The 21,981-nt window shown below is 38.4% G+C and overlaps 1 protein-coding gene across 7 annotated transcripts in view; it reads right to left on the minus strand.

Annotated features, from left to right (window-relative positions):
* The window catches only part of AGFG1 (ArfGAP with FG repeats 1), a 36,982-nt gene that overhangs the window by 9,557 nt on the left and 5,444 nt on the right, over positions 1-21,981 (minus strand). For all 7 annotated transcript variants that reach the window (XM_080409913.1, XM_080409915.1, XM_080409910.1 and 4 more), the window contains exons 2-5: positions 17,443-17,536; positions 7,133-7,248; positions 6,448-6,610; positions 5,298-5,454 (exon numbers count right to left, since the gene is read on the minus strand). In XM_080409913.1, the coding sequence (XP_080266039.1) occupies positions 5,298-5,454; positions 6,448-6,610; positions 7,133-7,248; positions 17,443-17,536 (530 nt within the window). The remainder of the gene's footprint in view (positions 1-5,297; positions 5,455-6,447; positions 6,611-7,132; positions 7,249-17,442; positions 17,537-21,981) is intronic.

The raw sequence follows: 21,981 nt of genomic DNA on the forward strand, positions 1-21,981 counted from the left end.
AGTTTTGGCTAGGTTTATAAATTCATTTCACTGGAAAATTTGGTTTTCAAAGAACTAATAAATCAGAGTACAGAAAATCAATACCAATGTCAAGAAGATAGCATTCAGAGTGTATCCACAAAATAAAATCCAAGGAAATTTCAAATAGAATGTCAGTTTTCGCCTTCTTTCATGCCATACTATAGGAGAAAATAAAAATTAACACCCATCTAATTTCAAACAGCTGGACATTCAAGCATCTATGGATTCAACAGGAATTGTGTACCTAACAGATAAACTCCACAGAAAGTCTTAAACACTATTATAAGCAAGTATTAAGGGAAAAAAATGTTTTTAATCAAATGCAAGCCAACCCCAATATACAGCTAACTTGAGTTACTATCTAAAGAAAGCCCACAAAACATCCTCTACAAAAACAGATGGCAATACATTATATTTTTGGGTCCGGAGTAGTCTGTTCTGGAGGGATTTTTGCAGATTAAGTATATACAAAAACAATAAATTACGCTGACTGTTTAAGTACAGTTACTTAATAGTCAAATAATGCTAATAAAAAGTTGTATTTCACTTAATTTCTATTTTAAAAGCATCTGTGCTACAGATTTATAAATCAAAAGAACATTTTACACAAACTACCATCTTCCACAATGCTGCTAATGTAAATGAAAGTGCAAGTATTTCCCTTCACAGGGGATAGGGAGAGAAGGTGAGGTCTGACTATACTTGGTACCACTTTTTATCAGAAGTATATCACACATATTGGGTTTACGTGGCACCGTTTTGGTAGCAGGGGGCTGCAGGGGTGGCCTCTGCGAGAAGAGATCAGAAGCTGCCCCCCTTTCTGCCAGCCAGTTTCAGATGGCTCCAAACCAGACCTGCCACTGCCCAAAGCTGAGCCCACCAGCAGTGCTGGCAGCACCTCTGCGGTAACGTATTTAAGAAAGGGTAAAAACAACACTGTGCAGCAGGTGTGAGATGAGGCCAAAAAACATGAAACACCACTGCAGACAGCAAGAAGAGGGAGGGGGAAGAGGTGCTCCAGGTACTGGAGCAGAGACTCCCCTCCAGCCCACAGAGAAGACCACGGTGAAGACTACTGCTGTCCTCCTGCAGCCCAGAGGACCACAGTGGAACAGATACCCACACTGCAGCCGATGGAGGACCCCACACCAGAGCAAGCAGAGATGCCCTGAGGGAAGCTGGAGCTCGCAGACAGCTCACACTGGAGCAGGGTCCAGGCAGGAGCTGTGGCTAATGGAGAGGAGCCCATGCAGAGGCAGGTCTTCTGGCAGAAGCTGTGACCCTGTGGGGGCCCCCACCAGAGCAATGCACACCTGAAGGGCTGTAGCCCACGGGAAGGGCCCACACTGAAGCTTGTGAAGGACTGTATCCCACTTGGGGGGGAAGACATCCCACAGCGGAGCAGGGGAACAGCATGAGGAGGAAGAAGTGGTACAGAAGATTATAAACTGACGGCAACCTGCATTCCCCATCCCCCTCAAAGGTAGGAGGGACAAGAGTCAGGAGTGAAACTGAGCCTGGAAAGAAGGGCTGAAAGTGGTTTTAGGTTCTTTTTTATTTATTTTTCACTATCTTACTCTATTATTAATTGGCAAATTAATCTTCCCACAAGTCGAGCCTATTTTGCCAATGACTAACTGGCAAGCGATCTCCCAGTCCTTATCTTGACTCACAAGCTTTTTCTTCGTATTTTCTCCTCCCATCCTGCTGAGGAGGGGGAGCGAGAGCACAGCTTGGTAGACACTGGGCAGCCAGCCAAGGTCAACCCACCACAGCACCAGAGTCAACAAGTGGGTGCAGGGAGGGAAATCAATGAAAAAGCAAGGTCTTGGGCTGTTCTAAAACTTTCACCTTTAAAAGTGCACAAGGAGAAAAAGTTGACACAAACAGAATAGTTGCTATTATCATAGCATCTGTATCCGTTCAAACAGCATTCTACAGACTTCAGCTCCCAGTTCTACAGTTTGCTTTTTCATTTGTTTTCTTTTTAAACCAGTAGCTTCAAGAGGAATCAATAATGCAAGGTGCAATCAAATTCTTAAAACTAAGTGATGCTTTTATCCCTATGTATCGACTTCATAGAAGCTGCTGAGAGGCCGATGTTTGTTGACATTTATGTACTTAATCCTATTCGGTCACTCCTAGAATTGTGCTAATTTTTTTTGTTTTAACCACTCACACAAACAGAATACTCTGTCAAGACTCTGAAATGAAGTATCTTTTGGATCTAGATTAAAAACTGGAACATATTATATTACAGGCCAGTTTTACAATTTTATTGCATCAGCTGACACAAAGTTTGCAAATGCGCCCATGTTAAAACAGTAGAGCTGTAAAGACTCTTCTGCAGAGCATTCAGATGTTAATCTTGCTTTATTTTATGTGGTAAGGTTTAAACCCATGTAAAAATCACACAAAGGTAAAGACCAGGTAAGACTTGTACTTTCCTGTACCTGAAGAACAGGTAGATCGGCAATTCCAAAATTCAGATACCCACACAGAAACCCAAGAACAACCCTAAGTTAAGTTAATGAACTGCAGTGGATTACAAATTGACATAGATTTACAACTGCTGTGGTGACTGCAGATCAACGAGGCAGTACAAAAGCTATCTGGCTAAAGCTAGCTCAAGTATGACAGCACCAGTCATGGCAACACAAGCTGCCCCCTACAATCTTTGCATAGTTTCTTCTGTGAGGTTTGCACTACTTAGTGTGGAATAAAGGCATGAAATACTCTAAAACCAAAAAAACCCAAAACCAAATAAAGTCCACATATATTCAATTACAAAACTGAAAATAGTTCTCTAGAAGACAATGCTATGCTGTACTATTTTTCTTCCGAGTAAAGCCTCTTTTCCCTTGTTATCTGTGATAGAATTTTGTTCTGCTTTTTTAAAGTCTTTCATGCAGGTCTCCTACTCCATTAGTTTATAGAAAGTATACATGCCAAATTTTTTTTTTTTGTTGCTATTACCAGTCAGTAAACTTCAGAGAACAGTTATCTACCAACATCTTCAAAATCTCGTCATTTTGCAGAAGTTATGGAAATTTGTAAGTTAAATACAGAGTAAACATAAGGTCAGCACATCTCCCCTTCCACATGCAATAGTGTCCAGAGCCAGCTTAGCACATTAGAAAACTCAGGGGAAAAAAAAGGAACATATAAGAAGTTATGCGCTTCCTGCATAATTTTCAAGCTTTACATCTACACTTTACAGATCACAGCACAAGTTTGTTAGTATTTTCCTATCAGCCGCTGCACTCAGTTGTGCCTTAATTGCAGAAACAGTAACTCATATCAGAAGACCTTAAATCTGCTGGTGCTTTTTAATTATTTCTTTAGTTAACCATAACGTACATAACGGTAAAGAGAAGAGTCCATCCCCTGGCAGGCATAGCTAAAACCAAGCCCTAAAACAGGAACACTGGACCATAAACTTTGAGAAAGGAGTGCTGGACTAAGTAAGAGTTCTTCCACCCTCTGCTGTAGCGTGGGATTAGTAACAAGAGTTATGTACTTATAGAGCTCTCAGATGCTCATTTAAAATCATTTTCGCCAAAGCCGGTGGAATGATCAACCCTCCCTGTGTTCCAAAGGGCAGAGTCTGTAACATTTCATTATTAGTTTCAGTTAACACTACCCTGTGGTTACTGCACACGTAACAAGCCTTACAAGTGTTTTACTCCAGCAAGTCAGAAAACTGTTTCAGATAAACCAGTCTGCAATACACATTCAGCTATCATGCTCAGCATTAGATTTTTGTCTTTTAGAAACTGATTTACCAGCCCTGAAACTGTTATGGGTTCTAAAACTTACGGAGTCATGGGAATGAGCACAATATTTAATTACTGAAACAGAAAACTAGTCAGTACAGCTGAGTATTCCTCTCAGTTTTGATTTTCAGCACTGATTTCAAACAGAAATTATCACTCTTTCATAACATTGTATTTATTTTGGAATATTCATATTTCTCTTTATCCTTTTAAAGGTTACCCAGCAGAAATGCAGTAAAATTTTACCTAGATTTGGAACACAGCATTGGAATACTGCTTTAACAGAATTTTCATATCCCGAAACCCAGTAATTAAGTGTATATAAGCACAGCATCATTCAGCAACAAGTTTGGAAAGAGTTAAGAATTAATTATCTGCAGCCTCTTCAGTAACACTGTACAACATTGGCTAGTCAGCACAAGTTCTCCCAGATAAATATACTACAAAGATGATTAACATTAAATCTTATATTAAAGATTTTATAAAATACACTGCAACAGTAATTCATATTCTGTATTACTGAATTCAACCAACTTTCACAACTATTTTTTTTTAAAGTTAACTTTGAGAAATCCTTGATACTTTGCTCAGTTCCTTAGGTGTGCATTAAGCTCCTTCCATCAAACCTCCTCTCGGCTGTTAACAATTTCAGGACCAATTTGCAAGAAATGTGTCTTACTCTTGTTGGCTTAGCAGCATCACAGATTCCTTCAGAAAAACTAGATGAAAAGCCCATTGAGACAAGGCAGGCAAAGGTACTTTCCCACAATTACAATGCAAGTTAGCAACATACTTCAGTGACCACAGAATCAAATTTTTCTTTAGGATAAACTTCTATGGCTCGAGAACTTTGGCTGAAAATAAACCCTGAGGGCTCAATATGTTTTACTGAAGTCATTCTTTAAGAATTCAAGGCCCACCCCCATCCTCAGTCAATACATATGCTCAAAGCTTGTTTATTCTTCCTGGAACTACAGAATACTACACGAGTAGTATTCAGTTTTCAAATACACACAGACAAAAGAGGAGGTCATTCTTTAAACTGAGGAAGCCTTTGGTTTTCTTTTGACAAATTGACAGTTATTGTCAATGCATTTGAACTCCCTTGAATAAAGTATCTGTATCTGCTTTCTTTCTGAATGTTCTTCCTAATAATTTTCAGAAATAAAATTGACGGTCTAATATCAGCTTCTCCCCGAACTCTGTTACTCATCCTCTCACTCTCTCACACAGAAAATTGAAAGTTCTAGTAGTAGGCAGAAACAGTCTAATAATACATGTCATTGAAAATAGCTACAGCAACTCCCACCTCAAAAAGCAGGATTAGCAGCCTTTGTGTCTTCAACCTTTCTTGATAAACATCTAAAGGAAATCTTGAGCAATACAACACTCAAGGCACAGCAATTACATATGCTTCATGAAGTTTAGCGTAAAATCAAAAATTAAAACTACATTTTATACATTTAAAAGGGACGGGGATACACTGTTCAGAATACTTACCTGTATGACTGTTGAAGTGTGCAAAATTAGCAAAATTTGCTGTAGCAGTTGACTGAGGAGCAGCAGCAGCAAAGATATCTGAGCCAAGGTCACTGAGGAGGTCAAATTGTTTCTTTTCTTGTTGCTGCTGTCCTTGAGATCGAACTACAACAGGAGACTACAAGCAACATTTCAATTAGCCAATACAAAAAAAGCTGATATTTTACCAAACTGACTTTTGCGAAATACTAGAAGGACAGACTAAGCATATTTCTTTAACAAGCCATTTACTGCTGAAGTTTAAGGTGCTGTACACAGCACAGACCTTCTTCCCATAGTATGAGAAGGATCTATTTATGCTACTATGGTGGCATACTACTCTGCAGTAGATTTCCATGGATTAATAGGGCCTAGAAGAATACAGGAGCAGCATATAACCGACTTCAAAATTATGTAATTAAGACTGCAAATACAAGCAATAAAACTTAATTTTACAAGTCAGAAAATAGTTATTCACTGCATTTTAAGAAAGTCTTTAGAATTCAGTATAGGGAGAGAAAAACTGAAGAATTTCATAGCAAGGCTGCAAGCTACAGATTTCTACTGTGAGTCTCGAGAGGTCCATTCAAGAGTTGCCTGTATCATAAAGGTAAAAGTTTTTCAAGAAAATGTCTTCCCTCCAAAATTTAAGTACATAGTATTGTTTGGCTTTACATAAAAGCACGCAGACACTCCCCAAAAGCCACCTGATAAAGACAGGTACAGAATGCATTGGAAGTAATACAGAACATGCATGCTTTTCATGCACATATTCACTACTAATCTTATGGTTAACAGTATCAGCCGTTTTACTGTTTTTGAATAAAAAACCAAACATGAAAATACATGTCCAGACTGTAGAGATATTTAAGCAAAAGACAATCATATTTAAACTTTTCAATCGCACTGGAAAATTCTGCTTATCAAAAATAACCACGTTAAAAAATCAGTTTGAACAGAAACAAGCTTAATTTAGGATCTGGTCTGCAGACCGCGTGCTTCAACAAAATACGCAACAAAGTTGTCTTTAGTGGTCATGTTATTAAGCAACAGTTGTTATTGCAAGAATTCTTGTACCACTAAAAAAGTACAGCTGAACAGTTCTGTGCTCTTCAGCTCTGTCATTACTCACTTGGCTAGGTGTGCCCTTGTTTAAGTGCAGTGTGGGTGCAGCTTCTCCCAAGAGAGATTTGAGTGGCTTCACCTCAGGTGTGCTGCTTGTACTACTAGCAGAAGACCCCGATATGGATGCGTGAACTGACGCCACCACCTTTGCTTGCTCTGGAGGAACATACCTACATTGAAAGAGAGCCATGTTTTTTACAAGTTTAACACAAAAAGTTCTGCTCAACATTCATACAACTAAAGTGGGAGAACTAGCAGATCTCAGCTTTGCTATTTTAACCACTGACCCTGAAACAAATTCTACCAGTAGTTTGCAAAATACCCATTTAAATATGCCAGATATTTTTTAAATGGACTAGAACTCCCAAGTCATCAATATTTTATAGCACTTATTAAATGCAAACTTCCACCTCCTAATAAAAGCCTGCAAAACTTTTACTTTACACTGTTGTTGACATCCCCTTAAGCCATTTGTGTTCCATTGATATGAACTACACATTGAGAAGCTTCTTTATTTGTCTTCTCCGCTTCCTGTGGGAGCTCTGAATAAAGTCCAGAAATCATTTTACAGAGCTGTGCAATCTAGTCCAAAGAGCACACAGGAAGGAAAGCACACTCAAAAACATGAGGCTAACAGTGCATCTTCACTTCTTGTCATACAGGCAATCTTCATAATTGTAAAGCTATCTTACCATCTTTTCTTTTCGTATTTCTCCTGTAGAAATTCCTTTACTTTCTGTGGATCCCTGAAGTCTGGAATTGCTGATGATCTATCATCAAATAGGCCTAGCCAAATCTGTTTGCACACCTTATAAAAAAAAATCACCACGGATTAATCAGAGAAAATACCTTAATTCAAAATCCTATTTAAGTTTCCAATTGTTAATACATCAAACCATTACAAAGCGCGTGGTTGTACATTTTTTGTTCCAGACTGAACCACTTTAACAACTGACTGGTGCACCATGTACTGGTCTAAATACTTAGAAGTTGAAAGACCATCTGTCACAGCAGGGCAAGCAAATCCTAGTATCTGATTTCACCATCAAATACAGCTTTTACAAAATATTTGTTGTATGTACATAAGAGGGGGAAAAGCACCCGATTTCTGCTTACGATCTTTAAGACTCTTTTCCTTCACCTAATTCTACACACTGCTTACTTGTACTTTGGCATTTCAACAGATTCCATACGCCTTAAGCCCCAGGTGGTAGTTTTTAAGGATTCGAGGTTTAGTATTTATACTTAAAATTACTATTTGAGTATAAGAATTTTAAAAAAAAATCAGCCTTTCATTACCATGATGCAGCTTCTGTGGTATCGCATACATTTAATTTGAGTGAGGGTATGGAAGAAGGGGGAAAGAATACTCTTGCTCTGCTCCAGTTTTCTAATTGTAGTTGCGAGTGAGCAAAAGTTGAACCAATTGCAAACTTCTCATTACGTTCAGCCTCAATTCCTGACCAAAACTAGAGGAAAGATTACTGTTCTCAAAGCTAAACAAAACACAGGAGGTGTCACACTTAAAATGTTTTCTTTAAGCACTTAAGACTGCTCTGCAAGTAACCCGAATATGCACCCACAACATTAGCTGCCCTCTAAAAACAAACTTGTACCATTCTAGAACAGGTTTCTTCCAGAGGAGTCAAAAAAGCTTGTTATGATGCATACATTTTCTTCCCACACCTTTTCTGAAATAGTCCTGACCATGCCTCTCACATGCCTCCTACAAATGTTGCGCTCTATCCCTCCAATAGTGTCAGGTTTTCAGTGTTGTCCCCCATGACCTTCAGAGGAAGCATATGTTTTATCTAACAAGCAAGAGCTGTATAAACAGATTGCCCTGAAAGCTGGCAAATCAAGGTAGAAGCTGGAATACTTCCACTACATCTTCTCCAGAGATGTTTTCTTCTTTACCTGACCAGCTAACTTCACCAAAATTGTAGCAACTTAGCATCTTCAGAAACTCTAGTTATCAAATGTGATCGATCTCATAGGTCATTTCAAAGTTTGCTCAGGATCTGAGAGATTAGAAAGCATTAAGTATGCATTTCATACTTGAGGTCTTGATTTTATATAGCCTATTTGCATGTCCAATACTCTACAGTCCTCACTGTCATCTAGCGGATAGATACAAACACCAACAACGGGCAATAGATCTAATGATCAAAGGGTAGTTCTAAAATACTGATTTAAATACTCATCTAAAAGTAAGAGCAGTAGTTCTTTCTTCAAATAAACTCAGCTATTCAGCAATCATACTCCACAGAAGGATTAAGTTCAATACACCGATTTGAGTTCACAAATTTAACAGTCATTATATGCAGTATGGTAATATATGAAATGAAACTGAAGGTATTTGTTTAATACTTCTTTGTACAAATTCGTAAGATATAAACTTAGAACAGACCTGTGACTTTTTTTGGCTGAAATAACTGCTAATAGCATGAAGCACTATTTTAATAGTGGCAATCTTTCACATACGCAGTACTTTTTGCTGACAAAACTTAGGAAGTCAGAACACTTACAGGTATAGCTTTAAACATCTGCAGTGGATAGTCTGATGTGGGCCAGCAGCAGTATTTCCATACTTGGATTTGTGAGTATAACTGTACCAACTAGCAGTCATATGATTGTTAGGAGGAAGAAAAGCCCTGTTTGTGGCTAGAATATGCAGGAGCTGGTGTTGCTCAAATCTACAGTCCTCCCTCCCCAGTACCAACTTCAGTACTGGGAACAACATCAGGAAACACTGAAGAAAATAAAAAGTTGCTCCTAATTTCAGACAAACAGGAAGACAAGTGTTAGAAAAGCCCATACTTGATCCCATACCTAGCAGAGTAACACTCAGGGCTGTACGATGATCATCAATCTGCATACAGCCTAAGGTGTGCTACTGAATGAAAGAGGTGGTCCTCTTCTCCACCCACATCAGGCCATTAAATAACTTCCTCCTATCACCCAAACAAGTGAGATCAAAGAAACTCATCACAATTACCATGTCACTAGTACCACTGAAACCTGTACTGACATCAACTCACAGCAACACTCAAACCACAATCCAGTTTTTCACCTTTCTCCCTCTCAGTTTTCTGCTTCACCTTCACCCGAAGTGCCTAAGCTTTCGGGTGAGGGCGGGGGGAACCAACCACAAAACCACAACCAACTCCATGTCAAATAGTCTCAAGCCTTCCTGACCACTATAGACGATGTCTACACAAAATCAGAAAACAAGGTCCTGGGTGACTTCAGATCATTACCAGCTAATGAGCTATAGCAGATAAGAGTCCTGTGAATATGCAAACAGGTAGGAAGCAGGACCGTGCTCTCCAAACACTTTGTTGGTTTAAAATGATGTAAGCTTCTTAGAGGCATCAGTTCTTGCATTACATTGCAATTTTTGCAAGCCTTCAGAACGCAGGTTTCCAGAAGTGTTTCCTGGAGCAACTGATTTCTTCTGAATACCTAAACACAAGAGCAGTAGCAACTGAAATATGCCTTAAGTCACTATTACAGTTTATTTAATTAAACCTGCCAGGCACTTTATTGGGTTTCTATTACTGGTAGCAGAGAACAGTATTACTAATGGGCAGTACACACCAGCACATGATCACCAAGCAAAAGAACCTAGATTTAGTTATACACGCTTCAGCAAGAAGTTCTCATCTTAACACAGTTTGACAGCAGTAGCTATACAAACCAGCTAAAACATTTACTTTACCACACCAGAGATGCAAAATTTCACTTAACTTTCTTTACCTAAAGAGTTCTCAGAGAAAGTACAGTTTCTTAGGAGTCTTAAATACAGACAAGTCGTTTAGAAAGCCAAATTTTATAAAGCTTTAGTATCACACAAGAGATTACTAAAAGGCACGGGTTTGTCTATTTCTGTATGAAGCACCACACAACACTTTGAACATCAGCAGCCGTTCCAAGCAAGCATTCAGAACCCAGTAAAAGGCCCATTGTCTTCCCCTGCTTGCTGGTGACCCGTATGCTCTTTCTAGCTATACTTTTGTTACCATCATCTGACTTGACAGGGATCCACAATACTGCATTGACCATGCTTCAAGCAAGCCGCAATACACTATTTTCAGCTATCTAAAAAAAAAAAAAAAAAAAAAAAAAAAAAAAAAAAAAGCAAATGCCAGGGTGCTGTGCAATACCATCGGATAAAAAAAAAGTGGAAATTAGAAGTTGTCAGAGACAGAACCCGCATAGTCATAAAATTGTCATTTTTTGAACTAGTTATCTTTCCATAGTCTTAAATTAAGGAATTAACAGTATTGAGCCTCATGCAAAAAAACATTTGTTGTGAGAAACGTGAATATTTTTACTGATCTGGCCATCACATTTTTTATTTCAAAGCTATTTATAAGTTACTTCTATGATAAAGATCAAGGAAATTATGCCATACAACTTGCTGTTGGGAATGATCACTCATCATTCACATCTTTGGTGTCCTTATTACTCCCTACTAATCCCAGCTTTTAAATCCACTACCTGAATTTGACAGCAGTTAAAATACTAAAAGATTAAATGTAACCAAAATAAAATCCAAGTGGAAACTTGGTGAAGTCCAACTGGCAATTTCAGTTGCCAATTCCTCAACATGAGCTTCAGGTCTAGGTTCTGTCTGGCCTGGCAGCTGCCTAGGCAGGTCACCTGAACAAACCAGCGCACAGGTATTGACAGCATGTGCTGGCTCTTGCCCAGCCGTTACCTGGGGGACATGGGGAAAAGTGCAAGGTGGCTGTAAAGAACATACAAATCTGCACAAAACCTACCTTTAAGTGACCAGTTGCTCTACTAAACACAAAGGTTTCTTCTTCTTAGTTTTCTAATACAAAGTTACTATTTGAGGAAAAAAACCAAGGAAGTAGTTTTCAAAAGAAGCAAAAATTCAGAACAATGTATACTTTGAGAAACTTGAATTTGATATCCCAGAGAGCAACTATTTCAAAACACCTCTCCAACTACCTCATGCATAAATCAGAACTGTAGAGCTGATTCAGAAAATGCTACTGCCCAAGTTTGGAGCTTCAGCGGAATCATGATTTTAACAGAATTACTCATTCCTTTGCTTTTACAGATAATACATGAAGAAGCATCCCAACTGACCACAAAGTTACACAACACTACTATTATGAAACCAGGCCTTAAATTTCTGTGGCTTTCTGAAATCCTTCTACACCACACCATGTTCTTGGGGATACTCTGGTTCAGCCATTTAATATTAATATTGTTCTTTCTGCAACAGCCACACAAATAATCCTCTGCTCAAAAGCTCTGTTCATTCACCAAAAGCTTTGCTATGCTCCTCCTTTTGATAACCAAGGCTCTATTAAACAAAATGGTCTGCTTAGAGGAGCACAGCCTGGCAAGCTGGAGCCAAGAGTAAACACTGAAGTTATGTGGAAGCCCCTAGAAACAGTGGAACATATCCAACAATCCATAATCATTGTCCACTGTCCCTGAAAAGTATAATTAGTCCATGTCCCACTGGTTCACCAATGCAGCAAGAAAAAAAAACACAACACAAAAAGACAGCATTGAAGTCAGAATGATTAAGCTTATGCAGCATTTGAAAGTCTACTTTTGTTGAAGGTTGACAGAAGCAAGACTTTGAAGTTTTGCCTGGCTCTACTGTATTGTGAGACCTGCAAAGTAACAAGACAAAGGAAAGTTTTATGTTGTCAGGTAACAATAAGTAGAAAACAAGACTCAGCAGTTATCTTCATGAAATTTAAAGGTTTATGAGAATCCTTCTACAACTGGTTTAGGAAGAACAGTGCCTGTTCTCTGCCAACAAGCTCCAATCCTACAAGGGATGTCATTAGACATTTGGCAACTAGACACTGGGAAGTTCAGAATTAGATAAGTACAGCATGTAGCAAAGTGGGAAAGAGAATCGCAACCAGCTTCAACCTACTCACCCTGACCTAGATAAAAACCCAGGAGGTAGCGAGGCAGAAACTGCAAGTTGCCATAACTTAAATATATCGTAGAAAGGAGAAATTGGGCCAAGTGCATATTGTATGTTATAATAAAGCCTTTACCTGTATTTCTCTTCATACCATTGGTTTCCCTGAGTCTGCACTCAACAGCTATTCTACTTGAGGGAGAAACTGTTTTTTTGCTAGAATAACTACTTATCTTGTTTTCCATACACTATTTAAGTTTGTAATCCCACAGTTTGAGTAATTACCCTTGTTCTCAGCTTTGACAAAAACAAATAAAGAACTCAGCCCATTTATGGCACATTTGGTACTCCACAAAACAAACCTGACCAGAAAGGCTTCTGGTTTAAAACCCAGACTCCTAGTAACATTACAAGCTTTCAGGAGTTCCGAGCAGGTTTCAGAGGCTAAGGAACATAAACATACCTGTTTCCCACCAAAGTTTAGCTTTTGCTTCTACATTTGTTGTCATGGTTTGGAGTGTGTGTTTACAGAGTAGGGAAGGACGGGCATAATAAAAAGTGTTAATTAAAAAAAGTCAGCAGTATCCATCAAATTCTGCAGAAAGCCTGCAACAATCTGAGGTTTCAGTTACTTCTGTTCCAGTGCTAAATATTTCAACTACCAAGCACTTTACTATGTCATAACTATTTCACCGATACAGATCTCCAGTGTGTGTGGGAAGGCGGATATGGGAGAGACAAAGGCCTTCTGCTTACACAACACATTGAGCCACCACACTTTAGAAACTCCTGTTAACATAGTTGTGCTAGTTAGGAATAATAAAAATTCAGTTAGGCCGGAAAAATTAAAGTTGTTGCTTATGAAGCCGCCTTCTGTTGTGTGTGGGGAAGGCAGCATGGCAAGGGAAAGCTATAACAGAACAAGTACTTCTGCTGGTGGAAGCTGCACTTCAACTAGAAAAAGCACACTACTAGACCTACTGAGCACTTCTTGCTCAGACCCAGACATATCATTGCATAGGAAGATTACACGTCAGTCTGGTTTTAAAAGTTCTAACGAGCTATTACCTTTCAGGAGGCTGGTAAATGTCAAATTAGATTTCTTCTTTTCACCCTTCCCCCAATAAAATATCCTCAGTTATGCACCAAATGTAATGCTGACAGTGCAAAGAACTACCGATTACCACACAACAAAACTATGTTCCAAAACATAACACTCACCACAGGAAGAAAGATTTGGAAAGAGTTCCCTTATGTAAGCAAGTTATAGCTTTGTTTAGTAATTCAGTACTTCTGATGTCAGTATTATTCATTAATCTCTGTAGGTTAAAAGAATTTTATACTACCAGTATACTGATTTCAAAGCCAGTTTGGGTCCACAAGTTATAGCTGCTTTCATAAGCACAGAGTCTGCTAACAAAGACGATGTTGTACACACAATCAGCTCATGAATCTCTGTATCGTATTAGTTGAACCATGGATGTACTAGTAGGACACCTGACTGCACAGCTCATGCTGTCAGGACTTATCAGCTCCAGCTTAGTACTGCTCTCCAGGGTTTCTAGGCCACATTCCATAGTAAATGAGATTCCAGGAAAGCATTTTGGTCAGGCCAGATACCAGCTCTGAACCAGCCTCATACTGCTACTAGTTCTGCAAGACTGGGGAAACCGGTACTTGCACAGGTACTATCAAGAATCAGAAAGACTGGCACCAAAACAAAATTAAGTACTGTTAAAACTAATCCCAAGCCGTTGAGCATACCTGCATAGTGTTCCACTCATTAGCTCAGGTAAACATGATCTTTGCCCCCACAGGAACACAGATTTTCCAAATACAAGACCATTCAAATAATTTTCTTCCACCATATGCATATGAGAATAGGCTATTTGGAAAGGTTACAAAATATCTGGCATTTTTCAAAATGTGTGGTGCAAAAATAAAATACGTAACTGGTCTGCCTCATAAAACTACTTTTCAGCTTCAGGGGAAGAATCTGAAGAAATAGTCACAGCTATAATGGCAAAGTGAGATTAGTACTACCTGCACTTTCTGCTAACAGCGAGTTCACTTTCTACTACGACTGCACTACTGAATCAGAGACCTACTCAACAGTAGCATCATTTAATTATGAGTATTCAAACACAACCATCTCCATACCACTCTTATTCCTAACATGAAAATACCTCACACTCCTCATATGAGGAGGATGAGGAGAGGAAAAATCCTACCAGCGAGTCAGAACAGCCTTTAGCCCTCAAAAGGGCTTCAGAAGGCACCTGAACGTCTGTTTGAAGACATCTCCATTCTTGCTACTACAGATGAGTAAGCAACACCAAAATATAGATGTCTTCTAATAACAGTAAAAAGATTTTAAAATCTTTATTTGAAGCAGAAAAAAAACTCATCCAAAAGAAGTTACCTGTGCCAGAAAGACATTCCTCAGAGGTGTACATACAGGGAAGATGGTGTCTCACACCCGAGCGGAAGCTGCTCTGAATAATCTCTTCCCAAATGAGTTGCTTTGCAGAAGCCTTTCAGTAACTCAACGTTTTACCCACGAGTGCCACAAAGATGGCAATTTGCAACAACTGTGGAAAAGTTACTATTTCAGATATTGGGAAACTATTTATTTTTAAGATAACTTCAACCTCATACAACACCTTGACCTTATAAATGCTCTTTGAAGGAGAGGGGCAAACTACTTCCTCTAAGAACAACTCACCACCTTTATAATTACCTTATCTCACGGAAGCTTTCTTGCTATTTTCCTTTCTATTCAGACCGAGTTCCCTATTGCACACCATGATCTACTCATCTGGAAGCAAGAAAGCTTACCACAGAGGCCTTGGCCATGTTGGAGAAGAGCTGGGAGGACAAAGTGGGAACAAATGTACTTTACAAGCTACAGAAAAATGGAAGTTAAGCTTATGAGACTGCAAAAAATTGAGCTTTCTTTATATACATAGCTATGGAACTGAAAAATCTAAATGCTAAAACATCTCAATCATTCTGTGGCTGTACTTTGTTTCACATGCCTACCTTCTAAAATGTTGGACAGTTCCATGTTTGAAAAGTTTATCCTGGAAAATTTCATTTCTTAATATATACACAAGGGTCACCTATGCTGAAAAGCAAACTAAGCAAAGGTTTTTTGTGAGACCAGATGAACTTTATCTGACCAAAGCTTTTATCTTATCTGCAGGTGAGTATTTCAAAGTCCAATATCAACAAGAGAAAGCAAAATGCTTGTTCAACTACTGCAACATGGCAAATTGAAACCATGTTTAATTAGGTTTAATCAATTTACCTCTAACAGCGTTTAAAACTATCATGTCTGTTCAGTATTTCAGCATCTGTTAAATCTATCATCTTCAATTACAAATATCTATTCAGTGTCACTTTAGAATTAAGACAGTGCACTGCTATCCAACAACCCAAAACCAAACTCAGAACATCTCCATTTATGAGGCAGCTCATTTCAATCACTGCAATACTTTAATTGGAGGAGTAAGTACTACACACACAGACCCCTGCTTTTCAAACACACTACAGCATTGCAGAGATCTGTGAACTTTTATATCAACAATAAATTGTATCGACTAAATATGATTCATAGACTAGTCAGGTCTATAATGAGGACAACAACAGTAATCAACTGAGAAGGGATCACTTCCAGTTCCAGATCAGTGAAAAATTAAACTGGCAGCATTCTCTATCTGTTGCACATTCAGTGAAAAGTGAAATTAAAACAGACACATGGAAGGTGGAGGGAGGTACATACATGTGCACACGCAGATTTTTCTTTTACATTTGTGAAGCATAAGGAGTTAATCTAATCTTATCTAAAGAGACTCCCACATACTATATCCGAACCCACAAAAAGATTCTTTATTCTCCCTATGCAGAGTCAGCAATATCCTATACATGTATATACACATATATACACAGTATTATACAGCTTTAATGCACCAAAACAATTAAAAAAACTAGTCAAAGCTATTAAAGAGTATTTGATAACATCTGGAAGAGTTTAGACCTTGTTCCAGCTCTGTCTAGAGGAATCATCCACTAACAGTCATTTCAACAAATAATGCATATTTAACAGGACAGAATAAAAACCTGCTACTTCTATTTTTATTCTTCAACCTGACAGTTACGAATGGGCCAAGTTTGAGAAAGTTAGGTATCAGCATTTTAGCTAATGATGGGATTCATCCCCACAAAGCTTTACAGGAGTATGTTGATTGCCTTGTAGCCTACAATCAATAGTCCTACTAAAACAGAATACAGATCCAATTAAAGTGAAACATATTTTTTTCAAATTAGAACTGAATCAAAGTTCCCTCTAAAATCCTCAATGCTATAGTGTAGTATTAAAATACAAACTTCATCCTCAAATTCAAGATATCAACAGCCACATTTCAGGGTATACATGCTCCATGTGTCCCCACAGAGCCAATCCAACCTTTACCTCAGATTTAGTTCTTATCTATTAAAAAGAACAAAAGGGCAGTACACTGGCACTTTTTGTCTTCAAATCTGCCCCAAGCCTCTCTATAAACATATAGGCACTTATTAGATAAGAATCCTTAGAGGAAAAAAAATCTTCCTTCTCCTTCCTCTCTTCAAGAAGCCTCAACACTGATATACTTTCATTAAAGAAAGAGGCTATCGAAACTACTAGAAGACTTGCTGACACCTACTCTGAAGAAATACAGCTACAGGCAAGTTTATTTTTGTCATGGTATGCTCTTTCCGGAAACACTGCTGCAGTCAACGTCAAGGTCTGGGCTTGCAGAAAGGCACAGATGCATACTGCCTTATGCAAAAGAAAACCCAATTCAGAAATACTGCTCATGTGAATCTAGATTGTCTGGGTTGGGCACTAGCACATAACATGATCAGCTAATTAAGTGAAACAAGCTCTTTAGAAGCATGACTTCAAATGATGATGACTTCAAAAGACTTCTGCCTACTTTTTGCTCAAAAAAAATAATCAAGTTTCCCTTAAGTAGTGTTTTAAAGTTTTTAATATTAAGTGCCAAAACCACTTTATATTCTCCAAATAATACTTACTTCATTTCCATGTTTCTGCAGAAATTCTATTTCCTGTTGCGTGAAAGTAGTCATTGAAATTGACTTTACTCTGTGGGGTGGATTCAAGCCCCGTCTAAAAGAAGAAGCAAGAAGTATTTAGTCAGTATTCAGGAAATACGTCATCGTACAATCGCTTTTAACATTACAACCAGAAGTTAGTTTTAAACTCAGGAGCCACCTCTATAAAAAGCACTCATTTTGGTACTGCCATACAACTTAAGGTGCTGTAAACTAGTCTCAAAGATAACACTCAACATGCAAAGTCAAATAATTGAGCTTTAGGGGAGACTAGTTTGTAACTACACATGGGAAGTCACTCAGACTTCCTATGCAAATTTATGAGAACATAGTTAAGACTTTTTTAAATCCTAACCTGCTTCCCCAAACTTGTTCATCCTTGCCTCTACCCTTCATCTCTCAATCTTGGGCTCTTCCGCTGTAGTTTTCTTTCCCTCCAACTCCTTCCTTACTTCAACTTATTCTTACTACAACTTCTACCCAATCACTAGATTTCTTCAAGCTGAACTCCCCATCTCAGATTCTTTTTCTCTTGCTTTAACCTGTATTTCCTGTTTCTTCTCAGCATCGTTTTCCAGATTACTTTTTGCCCCTCCATCCACAAGTTGGTCTGTCTTCCTCCTCCTGAAACCCACACAAGTAACAGCAACAGAAGCAAAAAGACAATGCGTTTATTTTGCTCTCAAATGAGAGATACCATTACTAAGGCAATAGCTCAAAACTTCAGCAGCTCTGCCATAAGCTTGACACCATTCTCACATCCATGCCAGACTGCTGCAGCAGAACTAACAGAAACTCAAGTCACTAGTGCTGCCAAAGCCCGACACTGTCAAACCCAGTTCAGTCAAAACCTGCAAGCACAGAGAAAAATCCTGCTGAGCAACAGTGTCAGCATAAGAAAAAGCTTTCTTTTAAGTTTTTTCTTTAAATACATGTTAACTGCTGCTTTTGCCCACAAATACTGAGGATTAAAATCAAGCCTTGTCTTGCTCAATGGAAACAAGAACATTACATCCCACATATGGCCAAACAGTGGAGACGCTCACTCAGGCAACACAACGGGGTTAGTTTAACACTCCAGTTAATCAGGCCTGGATTTCTGTGATACCATCTTAAGAAAAAATGAACATGCATTATCTATGAGATATCAAAGAACACAAAATTCTGTGGTTATGCATATGAGAAGAAAGTTTCCAGAAAGGAAGTTGGGGAAAGCTTTCCAGGGATGTAATACAAGGCCAACAAACTGTTAACAGATCAACTGATAAGAGTTAACTTTACTGCTCATATTTGTTATTACACTAATGATAAACTTGGTTCAGACTGCTTTTCAGAATAAGAAAAAAACTATCACTGACATCCAATTTAAGACTAGTAGTTTTCTTTAAATTCCATTATTCTAACACCAACTATAAATTAAAATTGTAATCCATCAAAACAGCGTATGACAGAAGTCTAATGTTCCAAATATTAACACTATATACTCAACTTCACAGAAAATTTTTAGCACTCAGATTGAGTATAATAAGGGAAAACTGTTGTGCATTTAGCTTGCAAATTCACCTTGACACCTAAATTCATACTGTACCTATAAGATAACAATTCTGATCCTGTGTTAAAAAAATTTCCACTTTTTAGTTAAAAGTTGAATACTGATAAGAACACTAAGCAACAACATTCTAGCCTGTTTCATTAAAAAAACAGATTTAAGACACTCAATGTTGGAAACACTTGGATAAAAATAATCAGAATAATTGTATTCTGCTAAGAAATGCAATTAAGTTCCGAGTACCTTTAAAGGAGAAGTCATACACAAGCCTACTGGTACATGACAATGAATTTTACAGAATGCTATTTGCTTTAGCAAATTTTAAAATCCGAGCATCTAAAACGAGACTCCCTGGTTCCACACCTTGACAAGAAGGCAGAATAAGTTTTAAGGTTAGTGAGAGAGGTTTCAATATAGCTTATTCAGCGCAATGATCAGCAAATTAATTTCTTGTCTCAAAATGTTTAAATTCCTTGGTAAACTGACTAACAATTTAACACCTTTCATCTAGCGTAGGTACATCAAACCCACACCTACATCAGAAATAAACAACACTTTTTAAAAGACCATATTGTTATCGAAGATCTTTTTTTAAGTAAATACTTATTTAAAAGTGATGCAACTTAAAAATGTGTAAGAGTTCTATGCACTTAAAATTCCCTGTTTCAGAGCTGGTGTTAGTATTAGGTTTGGTTGTTTGGGTTTTGTTGATTTTTGAAGTCCTTTTTTTAAAAAAAAAACACATCTTCTTGGTCCATGCATGTGAGTCACTACATTTCACAAAGCCATGCTGTAGAATTGTATATTAAGTGACAGAATAAAAAAAGTGGCATCCACCTGGATTTCACATAAATATACACCATGTTCACATGACTATCACTGTCCCTTGCTTTTAACAGTAAAGTATAAAAGTGGTTCTGTCTACCTGAGTCTGTTCAACTTATTCCCCTCTTATTAATTAAGGAAGATGCACAGTTAGATAGTTGTAAACTATTTCATGACTATTTTAAAAGCTAGGGTCATTCACTAACACATTCACATGCTTTTCAGCACAGGTAGTGTATCTAAACTTTCACACCAGCTTGCACTGGAAATCAGCTGTTACAGTAAGTATAATTTAAGTGCTATATTGTACCTGTGTTTGCAATTTAAAGGCACTGCACAAGTTATTTCAGCAGTACCTCCTCTGCACTGATCTACTAGGGCTCTTCAAAGCATTTAGATCAGCAAACAGGTATCTTCAATTCTGTTAAGCAGCGATACTAAATGTCCTTAAAGCATAGAGAATATTTTTTTTAACCTAGCTAAAGACTTCCTACATGCCTCTCTCTGCAGTGATGGCTGCTCTAGAGCTTTAAGGTTGAGGTTGTAAAGTTCCCTGATCTACACATTATATCCATGATGTGGGACAAGATGAATTCTCATTTCTTTTACACCCTCCTGTTAAAGGGGGAAGACACGCCCCATTCCTAAAGGTCAGATCACAACACAGAAGTGTCAGGTGTCTTGCATGATGAGAAAGAGCATGTTGCTGCATCGGTGGTCCAGGACGACTGGAAATCCTGAACATAACTTTAATAGCCAAAAATACAAAGGTAACTATCAAGCTGCAGTACTACACATACAACTATTTATGTTTATTTAACATGGCATGTCGTAGGGGGGAAGCCTATGAAAACCCTCCTCTTACACTACAGCAGTGTAAGTCATCAGACTGCAACAAGGAATTTGAAACAGGAGGCTGCATTATAGAGCATAAAACCACAGCCCAGTACATATGCATTATCTTCTTTGATTCTATCATTAAAACACGTAAAGTCATGTCGTTCCCCCCCCCCCCCCCCCCTTTTTTTTTTTCGGATTTCTAACTAGCATGAGCCACTTTCAATAACATTTTACCCATGAACTGACTAGAACCTCCCTAGAACAGAGCAGCTGTGGGATTTATGAAACAGAACTCAAGAACCAAGTACTACAGCTACTCTTACTTCAAAATCCTAAGTTATTTTATACCCTTCCTTACCTACAAGGATTACTTGATGACCCAAATGATTCACAAACAACTCATCTACATATGGGGGAAGCTTACTGGTAGGCAGCCAAGTACAATTATCCCTTATGAGGAATTAATAAACCTTCTTGTTCATAGGAAAAACGTATCTACCACTTGCTTTGTTTCTCTCCATGTATGACAAGTATTTTGCACAGTTCTAGTGCTTTACAGTATTCCCTATTTAACAGGAGACAATGGATTATAGTCCCTTAGTGTAAATTAATAATGCCTAAATTTAAACTGACCTTGGCCAAATATTTGCAAACTGCACCTGTGCAGTGGTACCAGTTACTCCCTTCTCTGCTACAGAGTGCCTGAGGAAGACAGCAAACAAATGCTACCTCAGCACTTAATCCAGATTGCAGCAACTATCTCCTAAAAGGCCCCTGGAAAAGATGACAGAGTAAAACTATTCTGCCATCTGCACTTACCTGGCACACCATAGCTAGAACATCCCACATGCAGATTCCACCCATCACTTCCAACTTCATGCTCAGCAATGGTAATTGCTGTGGAATAGCACTGTGACCAGAACTTTCAGCTATGACACTATTCTCCACTGACCCTCCATTGAATCAGTCCAAGCTTCCAGTCACACAGCCCATCACAGAGGCAGCTACAGAGAACATGAGATCTTTGTTCTTCAGAAAGCATTGTTGAAACTGGTGCTCGCACAAACAAAGGAAGCTTTAAGCCACTGACACAAGATTCTGAAGCCTGGCAATTGAAACATCAAACATTCAAAACACTGTCAATGAGCACTGCACATTTGTTATAACATAATTTAGTAGCGAATTATGGTTGAACTTGTGATTGTTGGCAGAGCAGCCACTCCTGCATTAGTCTCAAACTGATGTCAGCAAAGCTGTTTGCAAAGGCCAGGGCTGGGAGGGGAACA

This window comes from Falco punctatus (genome assembly GCF_963210335.1).
Source record: "Falco punctatus genome assembly, chromosome: 13".
Classification (NCBI taxonomy): Eukaryota; Metazoa; Chordata; class Aves; order Falconiformes; family Falconidae; genus Falco; species Falco punctatus.